This window comes from Bufo gargarizans, chromosome 1 (genome assembly GCF_014858855.1).
Source record: "Bufo gargarizans isolate SCDJY-AF-19 chromosome 1, ASM1485885v1, whole genome shotgun sequence".
Classification (NCBI taxonomy): Eukaryota; Metazoa; Chordata; class Amphibia; order Anura; family Bufonidae; genus Bufo; species Bufo gargarizans.
The window spans coordinates 430,576,166-430,591,040 of NC_058080.1; the positions used below are offsets into that span (position 1 = coordinate 430,576,166).

General features: G+C 44.4%; 1 protein-coding gene across 2 annotated transcripts in view; it reads left to right on the forward strand.

The window, feature by feature from the left end:
- The window catches only part of LOC122921690 (sialic acid-binding Ig-like lectin 14), a 116,198-nt gene that overhangs the window by 2,521 nt on the left and 98,802 nt on the right, over positions 1 to 14,875 (forward strand). For both annotated transcript variants that reach the window (XR_006387056.1, XM_044271863.1), the window contains exon 2: positions 2,262 to 2,369. Coding sequence is in view for 1 of the 2 variants with exons in the window: in XM_044271863.1 (XP_044127798.1) it covers positions 2,294 to 2,369 (76 nt within the window). In the remaining variant the exon portion in view is untranslated. The remainder of the gene's footprint in view (positions 1 to 2,261; positions 2,370 to 14,875) is intronic.

Here is a 14,875-nt window from a genome sequence, read left to right on the forward strand (position 1 = left end):
CTGCACCAGCAGAATAGTGAGTGCAGCTCTGGAGTATAACACAGGGTGTAACTCAGGATCAGTACAGGATAAGTAATGTATGTACACAGTGACTCCACCATCAGAATAGTGAGTGCAGCTCTGGAGTATAATACAGGGTGTAACTCAGGATCAGTACAGGATAAGTAATGTATGTACACAGTGACTGCACCAGCAGAATAGTGAATGCTGCTCTGGAGTATAATACAGGATGTAACTCAGGATCAGTACAGGATAATTATTGTATGTACAGTGGCGTGCCCAGGGTGTTTGGCACCTGGGGCGGGTCATTTCTCTGCCCCCCCCCCCAATAATTGACCACATACCTCTTACATCCAGGGACATCTTCTCTCATGTAGACCTTCTCTTTCCTCTTCTCCTCCATTAGACCGCCATGTGAAATTCTTTCGGCCGCATCTCGTCTCTACAGAGCTTGTACGTTAGATTTCTCAATTTTTCCATCAACCTCCCCATCCTGGTGTCCCAACAGTGTCATCCTGCTGCCACCCCCAATATCTGTGCCCGTGGTGCTCCCCAATGCCCCAGGTACTATACTGCTGAAAAAATAGTGAGCCTAATAGACATAATTGGAGTCCTTTAACAAACTGGTGTAAAGTAGAACTGGATTTCCAAAAGAGCTGTCAAAAATGAAAGGTGGAATCTGATTGGTTGCTATGGGCAACTAAGCCAGTTCTACTTTACACCAGTTCGATAAATTACCCCAAAGGTTCCTATAGTGTCTACAGCAGCTATAATGTCCCCTAGAGTGCCCCCAGTAATAATAACACCCTATATTGTGCTCCAGGTAATAATCCCTCTATAGTGTCCCCAGAAATAATAGAATGGCCCCTACAGTGCCTCCCCAATAGAAAGGCCCCCATGCTGCCCCCCACACAGTAGTATCCCCCACACTGCCCCCATACAGTAGTGTCCCCCACACAGTAATTTCCCCCACACTGCCCCACACAGTAGTCCCCCCACACAGTAGTGTCCCCCACGGCTGCCCCCCACACAGTAGTGTCCCCCACACAGTAATGTCCTCCACGCTGCCCCCCACACAGTAATTTCCCCCTTGCTTCCCCTCACACAGTAATTTCCCCCACACTGCCCCCCACACAGTAGTGTCCCCCATGCTGCCCATCACACAGTAGTGTCCCCCACACAGTAATTTCCCCCACACAGTAGCGTCCCCCACACAGTAGTGTCCCCCACACAGTAGTGTCCCCCGCGTTGCCCCCCACACAGTAATTTCCCCCACACTGCCCCCACACAGTAGTGTCCCCCACACTGCCCTCATACAGTAGTATCCCCCACACAGTAGTGTCCCCACACAGTATTGTCCCCCACGTTGCCCCCCACACAGTAGTGTCCCACACGCTGCCCCCCACACAGTAATTTCCCCCACACTGCCCCCACACAGTAGTGTCCCCCACACTGCCCTCATACAGTAGTATCCCCCACACAGTAGTGTCCCCCACGCTGCCCCCCACACAGTAATGTCCCCCACACTGCCCCCCACACAGTATACCAAAGTTGCCACATTATAATATAAAATAAAAGTTTGCCCCCACACGTCCTCTGTGCACCCCGGCCCCCTCATGTCCCCCAAAGTTGGCACATAAAAGAAAAAAAAAAAAAGAAAGAAAGAAGGAAACCCTAAAGCTAAATACTCACCTGCGCTTGCTTGCAGAGTCCCGACACTGTGCTACTGAGTCCCGACACAGGCGCGCGCAAAGACGTCATCACGCGCGTCTGCGTCAGGATTTCACTACCGCATAGGCTTCAGGCCTACTAGGCCTGAAGCCTATGGCGGTGATCAGCGGCGGGGCAGGGAACTATGCGCTCCGCTCCCTGCCCCGCCGCAGTATGTGGGACTGGGTCACGGGTGTCAGCGCTTCAGCAATGAGCGCTTCCATCTGTATTGATGGAAGCGCTCATTGCTTCTGGGCCTGCTGGCACCCCCGTCAGAGCCGGCACCCGGGTGCAGAATAATGAGTGCAATTCTGAAATATTTGTATATTACAGGATGTAACTCAGGATCAGTAGAGGATACGTACTGTATGTACACAGTGACAACTTTTTATTTGGGTGTATTTTCTATGTATTTATAGATTAGTACAAATGTGGATATTTGATTTACAAGTATATAACTATTTTATATACATTATATTTATTTTAATTTATGTTGTATTTCTTTTTGCTGTCATCTCTTTCTTTGTATTCACTTATGCATTTTAACCTAGGTCCTAGAGAATGCAACAAAGAAACTCAGAATATGGGGATTAAAAAGATACGTTTTTTAGGGGATTATTCTTTGGCTTTAATTCTGATTGGATCTCAGCTTTGGACTAGTAAGTATCCTCCTATATTCTCTGTATTTGGTATATTACTCTGTGAATAACTGACAGATTTTATCTCTGCTTAGAAAGGCGACAGTAGAGAGATATGAGGCAGCACTCTATGGGTACAGTTAGAGATGAGCAAAGTTTTGAAAAATTTGAGTTCTTCAAGAAATTTGATTTGTTCCGAATTAATTTGTCACAAATCACAATAAATCTGATATACCCAAGCCACTCTGTCTAATCATATGCATCCCACTTGGTGGACCAATGTCAGTGTGACGGCTTGGATTTTAAAATGGAGGGACAGTGCAGGGTGAGGTGCATTACGTTCTAGTGCACCCACATTTATAGTTAATCCGTTATGTAGGTACTGTCAGATCACTATTACAGGTGTAATTTATTGCCATCTTACATCACTGTGCAGCGCACTAAGATTCATAGCTAATCCCTTCTGTTAGCTGTGGAATTACTGTGCGTCAGTATAAGCATCATGTCTAATTTATTGCCGTGGACTTAACCGTGCAATGCCCCAAGATTCAACTAGTGACCCCATGACAGTGGGGGCAGTGGCAGCAGCAACGGCAGTATTGGCCCCATGCATTCCCTGGATTTAATGGAGGCCATTATGGCACCAAAAATGGTAAAAGGCAGAGTGGACCCAGCATGCATGCGGAACCTGCACTCCCTGAATTTTATGGTGGTCGTTATGGCACATAACAGGTAGTATTTAGTGTTAGGTTCCCATCTTACAGAGATCGCCTTGACGTTTGGCAGACTGGCCCAAATAATTTTGTACAAAATGTACAGTGTTTCCCAAGAATCTTATATTTTCAAAATAAGCAGAGAAATAGCACCAGAATTAACTATGGCATTATTGTACTTTATTTGGTTTGCAGAGTGCTGTTGCATTGTATTTTTTTTTCTTTGTGTTTCTAGCCATGGCAGCTTGCACCTGTGCATTGGGATGTGCTGACTGACCCCCTTTTTATTTACAGTACTGGTCCGGTCCTATGACAGAGTGGGGACAGTCGCAGCAGCAGTGGCAGTAACCATAACAATAGTGGCCCATGATATAGTGGGGAGGGTGGCAGCAGTGCCAGTAAGGCTGTGTTAACATCACTGTTTGTTTCCGTTCTACTGAAACATCAGAAGAACATAAAACAAGCAAAATAAAAGAGAGCGTGTATTTTGAAAATCCATAAAGCAATTTGCATAACATCTGTGTTTTGGACCCACTCCTGCTTTTGGCTTAGGCCACTTTCTCATCAGCGTTTTCCTTTCCGCTATTGAGATCCGTCATAAGATCTCAAAAGGGGAGGAAAATGCTTCAGTTTTTTCTCCATTCATTGTCAATGAGGACCAAACTAAAAGGAACGGAGCGCACCAGAATGCATTCCGTTCCATTTTGTTGAGTTCCCATGGCGCACATAAAAGTGCTGCAAGCAGTGTTTTTCAGTGCATTATGGGATACTGATCAAGACAGATCCACCATGAAACACAATGTAAGGCAATGGTGTCGGATCCGTATTTTCAGACACCAAAAAACGGATCTGTCTCCCATTGACTTACAATGGATTTATTGATGGATCCGTCTTGTTCATTTGGGATATAATACAATCGGATCCGTTCTGAACAGATGCAGATGGTTGTATTATATACCAGATGTGTTTTGGCTGAACCCATGGCGGATCCAACAAAAACACAGATGTGAATGTAGCCTTACAAATTCTAATCAAATACTGATGCAAAACACTGACCAAACAATGACTAAAAGAACGTATTAGCTATGACGAATTTGGGTCCAGTTAGTGGAGCAACTTGTCTAGTATTACTGTTGTAGTTCCGACCATAAACTATTGCAATAACAACGCAGAACGCATTATCTATGATGAATTGGGTCCAGTTGGTGGAGTGATTTGTGTGGTTCATTCCGATAACCCACAACACTCCTCCTGTATGGCAATAATCCATCTGCCATGTTTGGTCCATCCAAGTTCAGCCCATCTGGTTTTAATCCTAATACATGTTGAAAGCAAAATACCATTAAGTTCATAGTGTGGAGGGATGCCGGATGGGCTAAAATTTCGTTGGACTGCACAGTGACATAGAATTTGTTTAAAGTTTGCTGTGGTTGTCAGAATGACACAGAATAAAATTTTCACTAACAGAAAATTGTAGCTAGGAATGATGAGTTTGGGTCCAGTTGGTGGAGCGATTTGTTTGGTAATACTGTTGTAGCTCCGATCATAAACAATTGTAATTACGATGCATACAAATTTTTTCACTGAAAGAACGTATTAGCTACAATGAATTTGGGTCCAGTGGGTGGAGTGATTTGCGTGATTTATTCCGATAACCCAATGATACTCTATAAGCCGTGTACCAGGTTGGGCTCCCCGGGATACAGCGAAGTCACGATCGAGGAAAGCAACCCCAACACCAGCTTTTGCCAAAATAGAATTTTACTTAAATGTGGCAATAAACACCACCCGAAGGCTGAGGCCCTTGTGATAGATGAAGGGTGAAAGTGCAGTAATTTACTTACTGGCGGGCACAACTAAACTGTCTCACCTCACCTGTTATTACCCTAAAAGAACAATAATCACTGTATGGGTGTGTGGTACAGCTAGCCTGCGGTGCAGCACAACAGCTTACAATCTTACACAGATCTACAGTATTCCCCCTCAAATAACTGGTCCTGTAGCACGTACCTGAGTATTCCTTCTGAGCAAAATGCCAGCCTTGCTTGAGTTTGTGGGAAGTTTATCAGTTCGCCAATATGAAATGTCACTTTAAGTTATAGAGTCCTTGCAATGAACAGTAGTAACACTTGTGGCCTGACACAAACAGAGACCCTAACTAACTAACTATAGGCCTGGTCTCAGTCTCTTGGCGCCAACACTGTAATTAGGTGCGTGCACGATCTTACTAAACCAGGTCTGCTCTGCATCCGCTGGTGACTCTCCAACAAATGCCTCTCCAACAAGCATGCAGTAGTGCAGTGTATGTTGCTTTGTTCCTCTGCTCTCATCATCATTCCTGGCAGCAATTTCCCTTTCTCTGGATAGGATCAGGGTCTTGGACATGATCAACTTCACTTGGCTGCAGCTCTGGTTACTGAAAGATGCTCTCACACCTGGATGCTGTTGGACTCTCTGCTCACACAGCAACTTGGTTTTACCTCCCTCTAAGATGACTGCTGTCTTTCCTTTCTCTTCCTCTCTATTCTGTGTGTAACCCCACCTCTCTCATGAATATGGATATATATATATATATATATATATATATATATATATTTATATGCAGTCTGTAGCTGTGCTAGGAAACAGCAGCATCTTGTGGCCAAACTGCAGAATGTCAGTCCACAACATTTCATTTACTTCACACATACAGTGTTCAAACAATGAGAGCTGTTTCCCCATCTCACAACTCCTGTAGCAGTAAGCGTACTAGATAAACATGCTTATATATTAGACCGCATGTTGATGCGGAGTCTGACACACAAGTTTGTCTTTCTATAAGAGAAAAGATTATGAATGAATGGCACGGCAGGTGAACAAGATGCCCAGGGCGATTACCTGTCCCTGCAGTCTACCTATGCTCTCCCTACAGTGTCTAAAGGATCTCATTACACTGTCTCTGCAGTGTCCCTATCTAACATTTTACAATTTAAAGGCTATGTACACCTTTGTAGGCAATTTTAGCTTATGATTGCATTTTAGGCTAAAAATCATATTTTCTATTGGCCTTTATTAAACATATTGAGCCGTTCTGCCACAAAATGTTAACTGTTTTTCTAACTGTGTGACTTGTACGTTCACTATGTACCGGTCATCTAATAACCCTTATCGCTAAACTACTGAGAGGTTGTAAATACTTATTTAAGCCACATTCTTATCAGTAAGATAAGACCTGAACTATAATGGGTGTTTATAAGGTCAGAGAGCAGAGATATGGAGCCCATGAACTCCCCAAATGACAGAAAATACAGAAAATCCACAGGCAACTAGTAGAGCATCTCAGCTCTGTACACAAAAAGGGTTCCATATTTTTAATAAAAACCAATTGAAAAAATGATTTTTAGCTCAAAATAAGTGCAATTCAAAAATAAATAAATAAATGCCCCAGGTGTACATAGCCTTTAAAGATTGGTAAAACACTGTCCCTAGCACTTGTCACATCTCTCCTTATGCTCAGTTCACAATGAAATGGTGGCGACCATGCAGGATGAGGTTTTTATAGGACTGTGACAGGGCTGGCTATCTGCTGATTGGCTGGCTGCATGGCATAATGGGTCATATCACGTTCCCAGGCTTCTTACTTTTACTTTGTAACATGTGTATCTACCATTTAAGGAAAAAAAAGGATTCATTACCACAAACACCGAGAAAATTAGACTTTTTGGCAAATTGAATTTTTCCTGAAATTCGGATGGAAGTCAATGAATGTAATTTGATTTGCTCAATACTAGGTAGAGCATTTCCGGATTCACACTTCCTGATCCGCAATTCGGTTCCCGGAAAAAAATAGAACATGTCCCATTCTTGTCCACAACTGCAGATAAGAAAAGGCATTTTGTATTATAGTGCCGGTGATATGCGGGCCGCGAAATGCGGAACGCACATTGCCGGTGTCCGTCTTTTGCAAAACACCCACGGACGTCTGAATGGACTCTTCCTAAGACTAAATGCATTTAATTATTGTAATATTTCCTCTTTACTAAACTCCTCTTGTCCCCTTTATCAATTTAGTTGCTCTTATTCGTACTTTTTCCAGATCCAGAGTATCCTTTCTATGAACTGGTGCCCAGAACTGAAGTGCATATTATAGATGAGGCAGCACCAATGCTTTGTAAAGTGGTAATATTACATCCATGCCTCACAAGTCTATGCTTCATTTAATACATGACAATATCCTACTAGCCTTAGAAGAAGCTGACAATCGGGACCCCTGATGATCAGCTGTTTGAGAAGGCACCAGAGCTTGCAGTAGCTCTGCTGCCTTCGTGCACCTTTGCCTAGCCCATGTGACATCACATTCATCAGTAACATGGCCTACATGGGTCCGGAAGCGACTTTTACTTCTGCAACTTCTATAGCTACTCCCCTGGATGAAGTTCACCCCGTTAAAATGTATGGGGTTAAGGAGCGATACCAAGCACAGCTGCTGTGTAATGTATGACTCTATGCTTGGTGAGCTGAGAGAAGGCCATGGAGCTACTGCAAGCACGTGTGCCTTCTTAGATAGCAGATGGGTGGGGATTCCTGGTGTCAGACCATCACCGATCAAATACTGATGACTAGTGTTGAGCGAATCAAAGTATCTGTAGTGGATTGCGATCTGAATTTGAGGAAAAATTAAATTTGCTGCAAAGCTGAATTTACTTGCACTTCGTGGTTACTAATCAATTTTTCCTGAAATGACGGTAAAAATTTTAAAAAAAATCATACTAGCCTCCCTTGTTTGCATGCGAAGAGGCCATCATGGCCATCTTCATTGCAGAAACTGTATGTATTCAATCAAGATGGCTGCAATGGCCACTACGCGAGCAAATGGATAAGGCATTTATTTATTTTTTTACCCTGATTAATGCCTGAAATGCCTAAATTGTAGCCTCAGATGCCGACGTGAGTGATGAGTGCAGCATCTGAAGAGGTCAATGACATGTGGGGGGAAAGCCATATCCGTTTCCTGTCATTGCGCGCGCTACATACAAAGAACTGTGCTTTGTCACAAATCGAATTTCTTTGTGAAATTTGGCAAAACAGCCGAATGAAAATTTTCAAAACGTCGCTCTTCTCTGATGACATATCCAGAGCATAGGACATCAGTAAAAAAAGACTTATAACACCCCTATAAATTATAGGAGACCCAGAATTCTTCATCCACAACCACCCTTCATACTCACCTCCTCATAAAAAGAAATCAGGATTGTCTGCCAACTTCTGTCCTTGGTAAACCCATGCTGGCTATCACTTAAAATATTCTTATATAATAATCTCGTACTCCAATATATAGTCCCTTAAGTCTCTAGGCGCCAACACTGTAATGAGGTGCGTGCACGATCTTACCGACCTGGGTCTGCTTTGCATCTGCTGGTGACTCTGAACCGAACAAATGTCTCTCCAACAAGCATGCGGTCCCACTGTGTATGTAGCTTTTCTCCTCCTCTCTCATCAGTGTTCCTGGAAGCAATCCTTGTTCCTCTGGACAGGATCAGGGTCTTGAAGACAATCAGCTTCACTTAGCTCTGGTCACTGAAGGATGCTCTCACACCTGGATGCTGTCAACCTCTCTGCTCACACAGTTCCTCAGTGTCTCACACAGCCTCACTATAAGATGTCTGCTTCCTTTACTTCTCCAGGCTCTGAAACCCCACCTCTCATGAATATGAAAATATATATGCAGTCCATAGCTGTGTTTAGGAAACAGCAGCATCTTGTGGCCAAACAGCAGAATGTCAGTCCTGAACATTTAATTTAATCCACACAGTGTTCAAACAATGAGAGCTGTTTCACCATCTCACAGAGGAGTAGAGATGTCGCGAACATAAAATTTCCCGTTCACGAACGGCGAACTCTAATTTCTACAAATGTTCATGAACGGGCGAACCGGGTGAACCGCCATTGACTTCTATAGGCAGGCAAATTTTAAAACCCACAGGGACTCTTTCTGGCCATAATAGTGATGGAAAAGTTGTTTCAAGGGGACTAACAACTGGACTGTGGCATGCCGGAGGGGGATCCATGGCAAAACTCCCATGGAAAATTACATAGTTGACGCAAAGTTGGATTTTAATCCATAAAGGGCATAAATCACCTAACAATCCAATTTTTTTTTGAACAACGTGGTTTAACCACTTCAACCCCGCTAGCTTAAACCCCCTTAATGACCAGGCCACTTTTTACACTTCTGCACTACACTATTTTCACCGTTTATTGCTCGGTCATGCAACTTACCAGCCAAATGAATTTTACCTCCTTTTCTTCTCACTAATAGAGCTTTCATTTGGTGGTATTTCATTGCTGCTGGCATTTTTACTTTTTTTGTTATTAATCGAAATGTAACGATTTTTTTGCAAAAAAATGAAATTTTTCACTTTCAGCTGTAAAATTTTGCAAAAAAAACGACATCCATATATAAATTTTTCGCTAAATTTATTGTTCTACATGTCTTTGATAAAAAAAAAATGTTTGGGCAAAAAAAAATGGTTTGGGTAAAAGTTATAGCGTTTACAAACTATGGTACAAAAATGTGAATTTCTGCTTTTTGAAGCAGCTCTGACTTTCTGAGCACCTGTCATGTTTCCTGAGGTTCTACAATGCCCAAACAGTAGAAAAACCCCCACAAATGACCCCATTTAGGAAAGTAGACACCCTAAGGTATTTGCTGATGGGCATAGTGAGTTCATAGAACTTTTTATTTTTTGTCACAAGTTAGCGGAAAATGATGATTTTTTATTTTTTATTTTTTCTTACAAAGTCTCATATTCCACTAACTTGCGACAAAAAAATAAAAAATTCTAGGAACTCGCCATGCCCCTCACGAAATACCTTGGGGTGTCTTCTTTCCAAAATGGGGTCACTTGTGGTGTAGTTATACTGCCCTGGCAATTTAGGGGCCCATATGTGTGAGAAGTACTTTGCAATCAAAATCTGTAAAAAATGACCGGTGAAATCCGAAAGGTGCACTTTGGAATGTGGGTCCCTTTGCCCACCTAGGCTGCAAAAAAGTGTCACACATCTGGTATCGCCGTACTCAGGAGAAGTTGGGGAATGTGTTTTGGGGTGTCATTTTACATATAACCATGCTGGGTGAGAGAAATATCTTGGCAAAAGACAACTTTTCCAATTTTTTATACAAAGTTGGCATTTGACCAAGATATTTTTCTCACCCAGCACGGGTATATCTAAAATGACACCCCAAAACACATTCCCCAACTTCTCCTGAGTACGGCAATACCACATGTGTGACACTTTTTTGCAGCCAAGGTGGGCAAAGGGGCACACATTCCAAAGTGCACCTTTCGGATTTCGCAGGCCATTTTTTACACATTTTGATTGCAAAGTACTTCTCACACATTTGGGCCCCTAAATTGCCAGGGCAGTATAACTACACCACAAGTGACCCCATTTTGGAAAGAAGACACCCCAAGGTATTCCGTGAGGGGCACGGCGAGTTCCTAGAAATTGTAATTTTTTGTCACAAGTTAGCGGAAAATGATGATTTTTTATTTTTATTCTTTTTTCCTTACAAAGTCTCATATTCCACTAACTTGCGACAAAAAATAAAAAATTCTAGGAACTCGCCATGCCCCTCACGGAATACCTTGGGGTATCTTCTTTCCAAAATGGGGAAAATGGGCAAAATGGTGAGTTCATAGAAATTTATTTTTTTGGCATAAGTTAGCGGAAATTGATTTATTAATTTTTTCTCACAAAGTCTCACTTTCCGCTAACTTAGGACAAAAATGTAAATCTTTCATGGACTCAATGTGCCCCTCAGCGAATACCTTGGGGTGTCTTCTTTCCAAAATGGGGTCAGTTGTGGGGTGTTTGTACTGCCCTGGCATTTGAGGGTCTCCGCAATCATTACATGTATGGTCAGCATTAGGAGTTTCTGCTATTCTCCTTATATTGAGCATACAGGTAATGAGATTTTTTTTTCCGTTCAGCCTCTGGGCGGAAAGAAAAAAAATGAACGGCACAGATTTCTTCATTCGCATCGATCAATGTGGATGAAAAAATCTCTGCCAAAAAAAAAAACTAGGGGAAAGGCGTCTGCCAGGACCTAGGAGCTCCGCCCAACATCCATACCCACCTAGCTCGTATGCCCTGGCAAACCAGATTTCTCCATTCACATCAATCGATGTAAATGAATAAATCACTGCCGGGATTTATTTTTATTTTTTTATATACAAAGTGTTTGCCAAAGCATAGGAACGCCGCCTCCTCCTCAGCTCGTATGCCTTGGCAAACGTATCTGTTACTGCAGAGTAGAAATCTCGTCTTGCAGCGCCCCATACACCGACTTGCGTGTAATCTGACAGCAGTGCAATGCTTCTGTCAGAATGCACATCAGTGCTGCAGCTAGTCGATCGGTTGGTCCACCTGGAAGGTAAAAAAAAAAAAAGAAAAAACCAGGCCGCAACGCAATAATTTTATTAACTTTGGAACAGAACATATAAACTTAAACTTTTTGAACTAAACATTAACCTTTTTGCTTACTGGTGTTTTTTTTTTTTTACCTTTATAGAACAAACCTCTCCTTCCCCATGGGTCAATGTGCAAAGCGCAAATCGCCCAAAGATGTGGCAAAGTGCGTTATGCACTTTGTCCCAGGTGAAAGGAGTGGTTTGCAGCAGCTGTATGTGAATGGGCCCTAATAGCCCTGAGTGCCTGTCCTGGTGAGATGATCCCTATGCTAGGTGTACCTGTGTGTGGTACTTCCGGAAACACTCTCCAAAGCATAGGGCAGGGTGGTCAGGACAGTCAGGACAGAAATAGCGGGTGTCACGCCTTATTCCACTCCTGCTACAGACACAACATTTTTATCGGGGTGGCGGTCGGTTTGAGGTACCAGGAACGACACTGGGGAAATGTTGCTCGTGTAGACGGCTAACTACACTGGTGGATGGGGCCACGGAACCTCCTGGGTACAGGAGGTTCGCGATGATCTCTTCCTGAAATTTGAGGAAGGATCCAGTTCTCCCAGCCTTACTGTAGAGAACAAAACTATTATACAGAGCCAATTGAATTAAATATACAGACACCTTCTTATACTAGCGTCTGGTTCTGCGGGACACTAAATACGGAGCCAACATCTGGTCATTGAAGTCCACCCCTCCCATGTGAAGGTTATAGTCGTGGACTGAGAGGGGCTTTTCAATGACACGGGTTGCTCGCTCATTTTAGATTGTCATGTCTGCGTGAATGGAGGAGAGCATGTAAACGTCACGCTTGTCTCTCCATTTCACCGCGAGCAGTTCTTCGTTACACAATGTGGCCCTCTGCCCCCTTGCAAGATGGGTGGTAACAAGCTGTTGGGGGAAGCCCGCGCGACTAGTTCGCGCGGTGCCACAGGCGCCAATCCGTTCTAGAAACAAATGCCTAAAGAGGGCCACACTTGTGTAAAATTTGTCCACATAAAGATGGTACCCCTTGCCGAATAAGGGTGACACCAAGTCCCAGACTGTCTTCCCACTGCTCCCCAGGTAGTCAGGGCAACCGACCGGCTCCAGGGTCTGATCTTTTCCCTCATAGATCCGAAATTTGTGGGTATAGCCTGTGGCCCTTTCACAGAGCTTATACAATTTGACCCCATACCGGGCGCGCTTGCTTGGGATGTATTGTTTGAAGCCAAGGCGCCTGGTAAAATGTATAAGGGACTCGTCTACGCAGATGTTTTGCTCAGGGGTATACAAATCTGCAAATTTCAGGTTGAAATGGTCTATGAGGGGCCGAATTTTGTGGAGCCGGTCAAAAGCTGGGTGGCCTCTGGGACGGGAGGTGGTGTTGTCGCTAAAGTGCAGGAAACGCAGGATGGTCTTAAATCGTGTCCTGGACATAGCAGCAGAGAACATGGGCATGTGATGAATTGGGTTTGTGGACCAATATGACCGCAATTCATGCTTTTTAGTTAGACCTATGTTGGGGAGAAGGCCCAGAAAAGTTTTAATTTCGGAAACTTGGACTGGTTTCCACCGGAAAGACTGGGCATAAGAGCTTCCCGGGTTGGCGGATATAAATTGTGTGGCATACCGATTTGTTTCGTCCACAACTAAGTCCAAGAGCTCCGCAGTCAAGAACAGCTCAAAAAATCCCAGGGCCGAACCGATCTGAGCTGTCTCAACCCGAACTCCAGACTGGGCGGTGAAAGGGGGAACTACAGGTGCGGCTGAAGTTGGGGACTGCCAATCAGGGTTTGCCAGCACCTCAGGGATTCTAGGGGCTCTACGGGCACGTCTTTGCGGTGGCTGCGAAGGGGTCACTACTGCTCGTGCCACCGTACCAGCTTCAACTGCCCTTCTGGTGCTCGCCACTTCACCATGTTGTACGGCAGTGCTGGTACTAGGTCCAGGAAGGGCTGCGCTGCTGGTGTATGCCTCACCACGTAATCCGACAGCACCAGCCCCACTCTGCTGCTCTTGAAACGGATCCTGCGCAACCTGTGGTCTAGCGACACAGGGCCGTGTACGCCTGGTGCTATCAGGGACCTCAGCCTCCTCGTCCGAACTTTGGGTCAGACTGCCACTGCTTTCTACAGGTTCGCATTCTGACCCGCTAGATTCTTTAGATGAGGGTTCCCATTCCTCATCCGACTGGGTCAGAAGCCTGTAGGCCTCTTCAGAAGAATACCCCCTGTTTGACATTTGGGCAACTAAATTTAGGGGTATTCCCTGAGACTACCCAAGAAAAAAAGCAAGCCTGTCTTACAAAGGGGAGGCTAGCGAAGTACCAGAGGCCGCTGCGGTTGATAAAAAATATCAAAACTGATTTTTTTATCGCCGCAGCGCGTGTAAAGTGAATGTGCAGTGATCAAAAAAAATACATTTTTTTGTCACTGCGGTGGGGCGGGCGTGGGTGAACGCACGTTTGGGCGACCGATCAGGCCTGATCGGGCAAACACTGCGTTTTGGGTGGAGGGTGAACTAAAGTGACACTAATACTATTATAGATCTGACTGTGATCAGTTTTGATCACTTCCAGATACTATAAAAGTACAAATGCTGATTAGCGATACGCTAATCAGCGAATAAGCGACTGTGGTGCGGTGGGATGGGTGCTAACCGATCCCTAAACTACCTAACCAAGGGGCCTAAACTATCCTAAAACCTAACGGTCAATAACAGTGAAGAAAAAAAAAGTGACAGTTTGCACTGATCACTTTTTTCCTTTTCACTAGTGATTGACAGGGGCAAGAAGGGGTGATCAAGGGGTTAATTGGGGTGCTGGGAGGTGATCTGGGGGCTAAGTGTGGTGTAGTGGGTACTCACAGTGATGATGTGCTCCTCTGCTCCTCTGCTGGAACCAACCGACCAAAAGAAGGAGCAGAGGAGCACAGCAGCCATATAACCACATCATATTTACTAATATGATGGGTTATCTGGCTGCTGATTTGTTTTTTTGAAAATCAGCAACCTGCCAGCCACGATCATTGGCTGGCAGGTTGATGACGAACTTGTCTTTTGAATTTTGCCGGCCCGCGATGCGCATGCGCGGGTCGGCTTTCCCGGAAATCTCGCGTCTTGCGAGAGGACGCACCGGCGCGTCCACCCAGAGGAACAGGACCGCCGCAAAGACGCAATCCTGCGTACGGCGGTCCTGAGCAGGTTAAAACATCCAGTGTGTGTATACGATCAGGTATGATGTTGTATCGATCAGGTAGTGTAAGGGTTGCGCCCGCTTCACAGACAATGACAGACCAAACTCCCCTTTTAATGCACCGCAAACAGTCCATTTGCCCAACTGCAAACTTCCTATTTGCACAAGGTTGGATACCAAGCTAGCCATGTC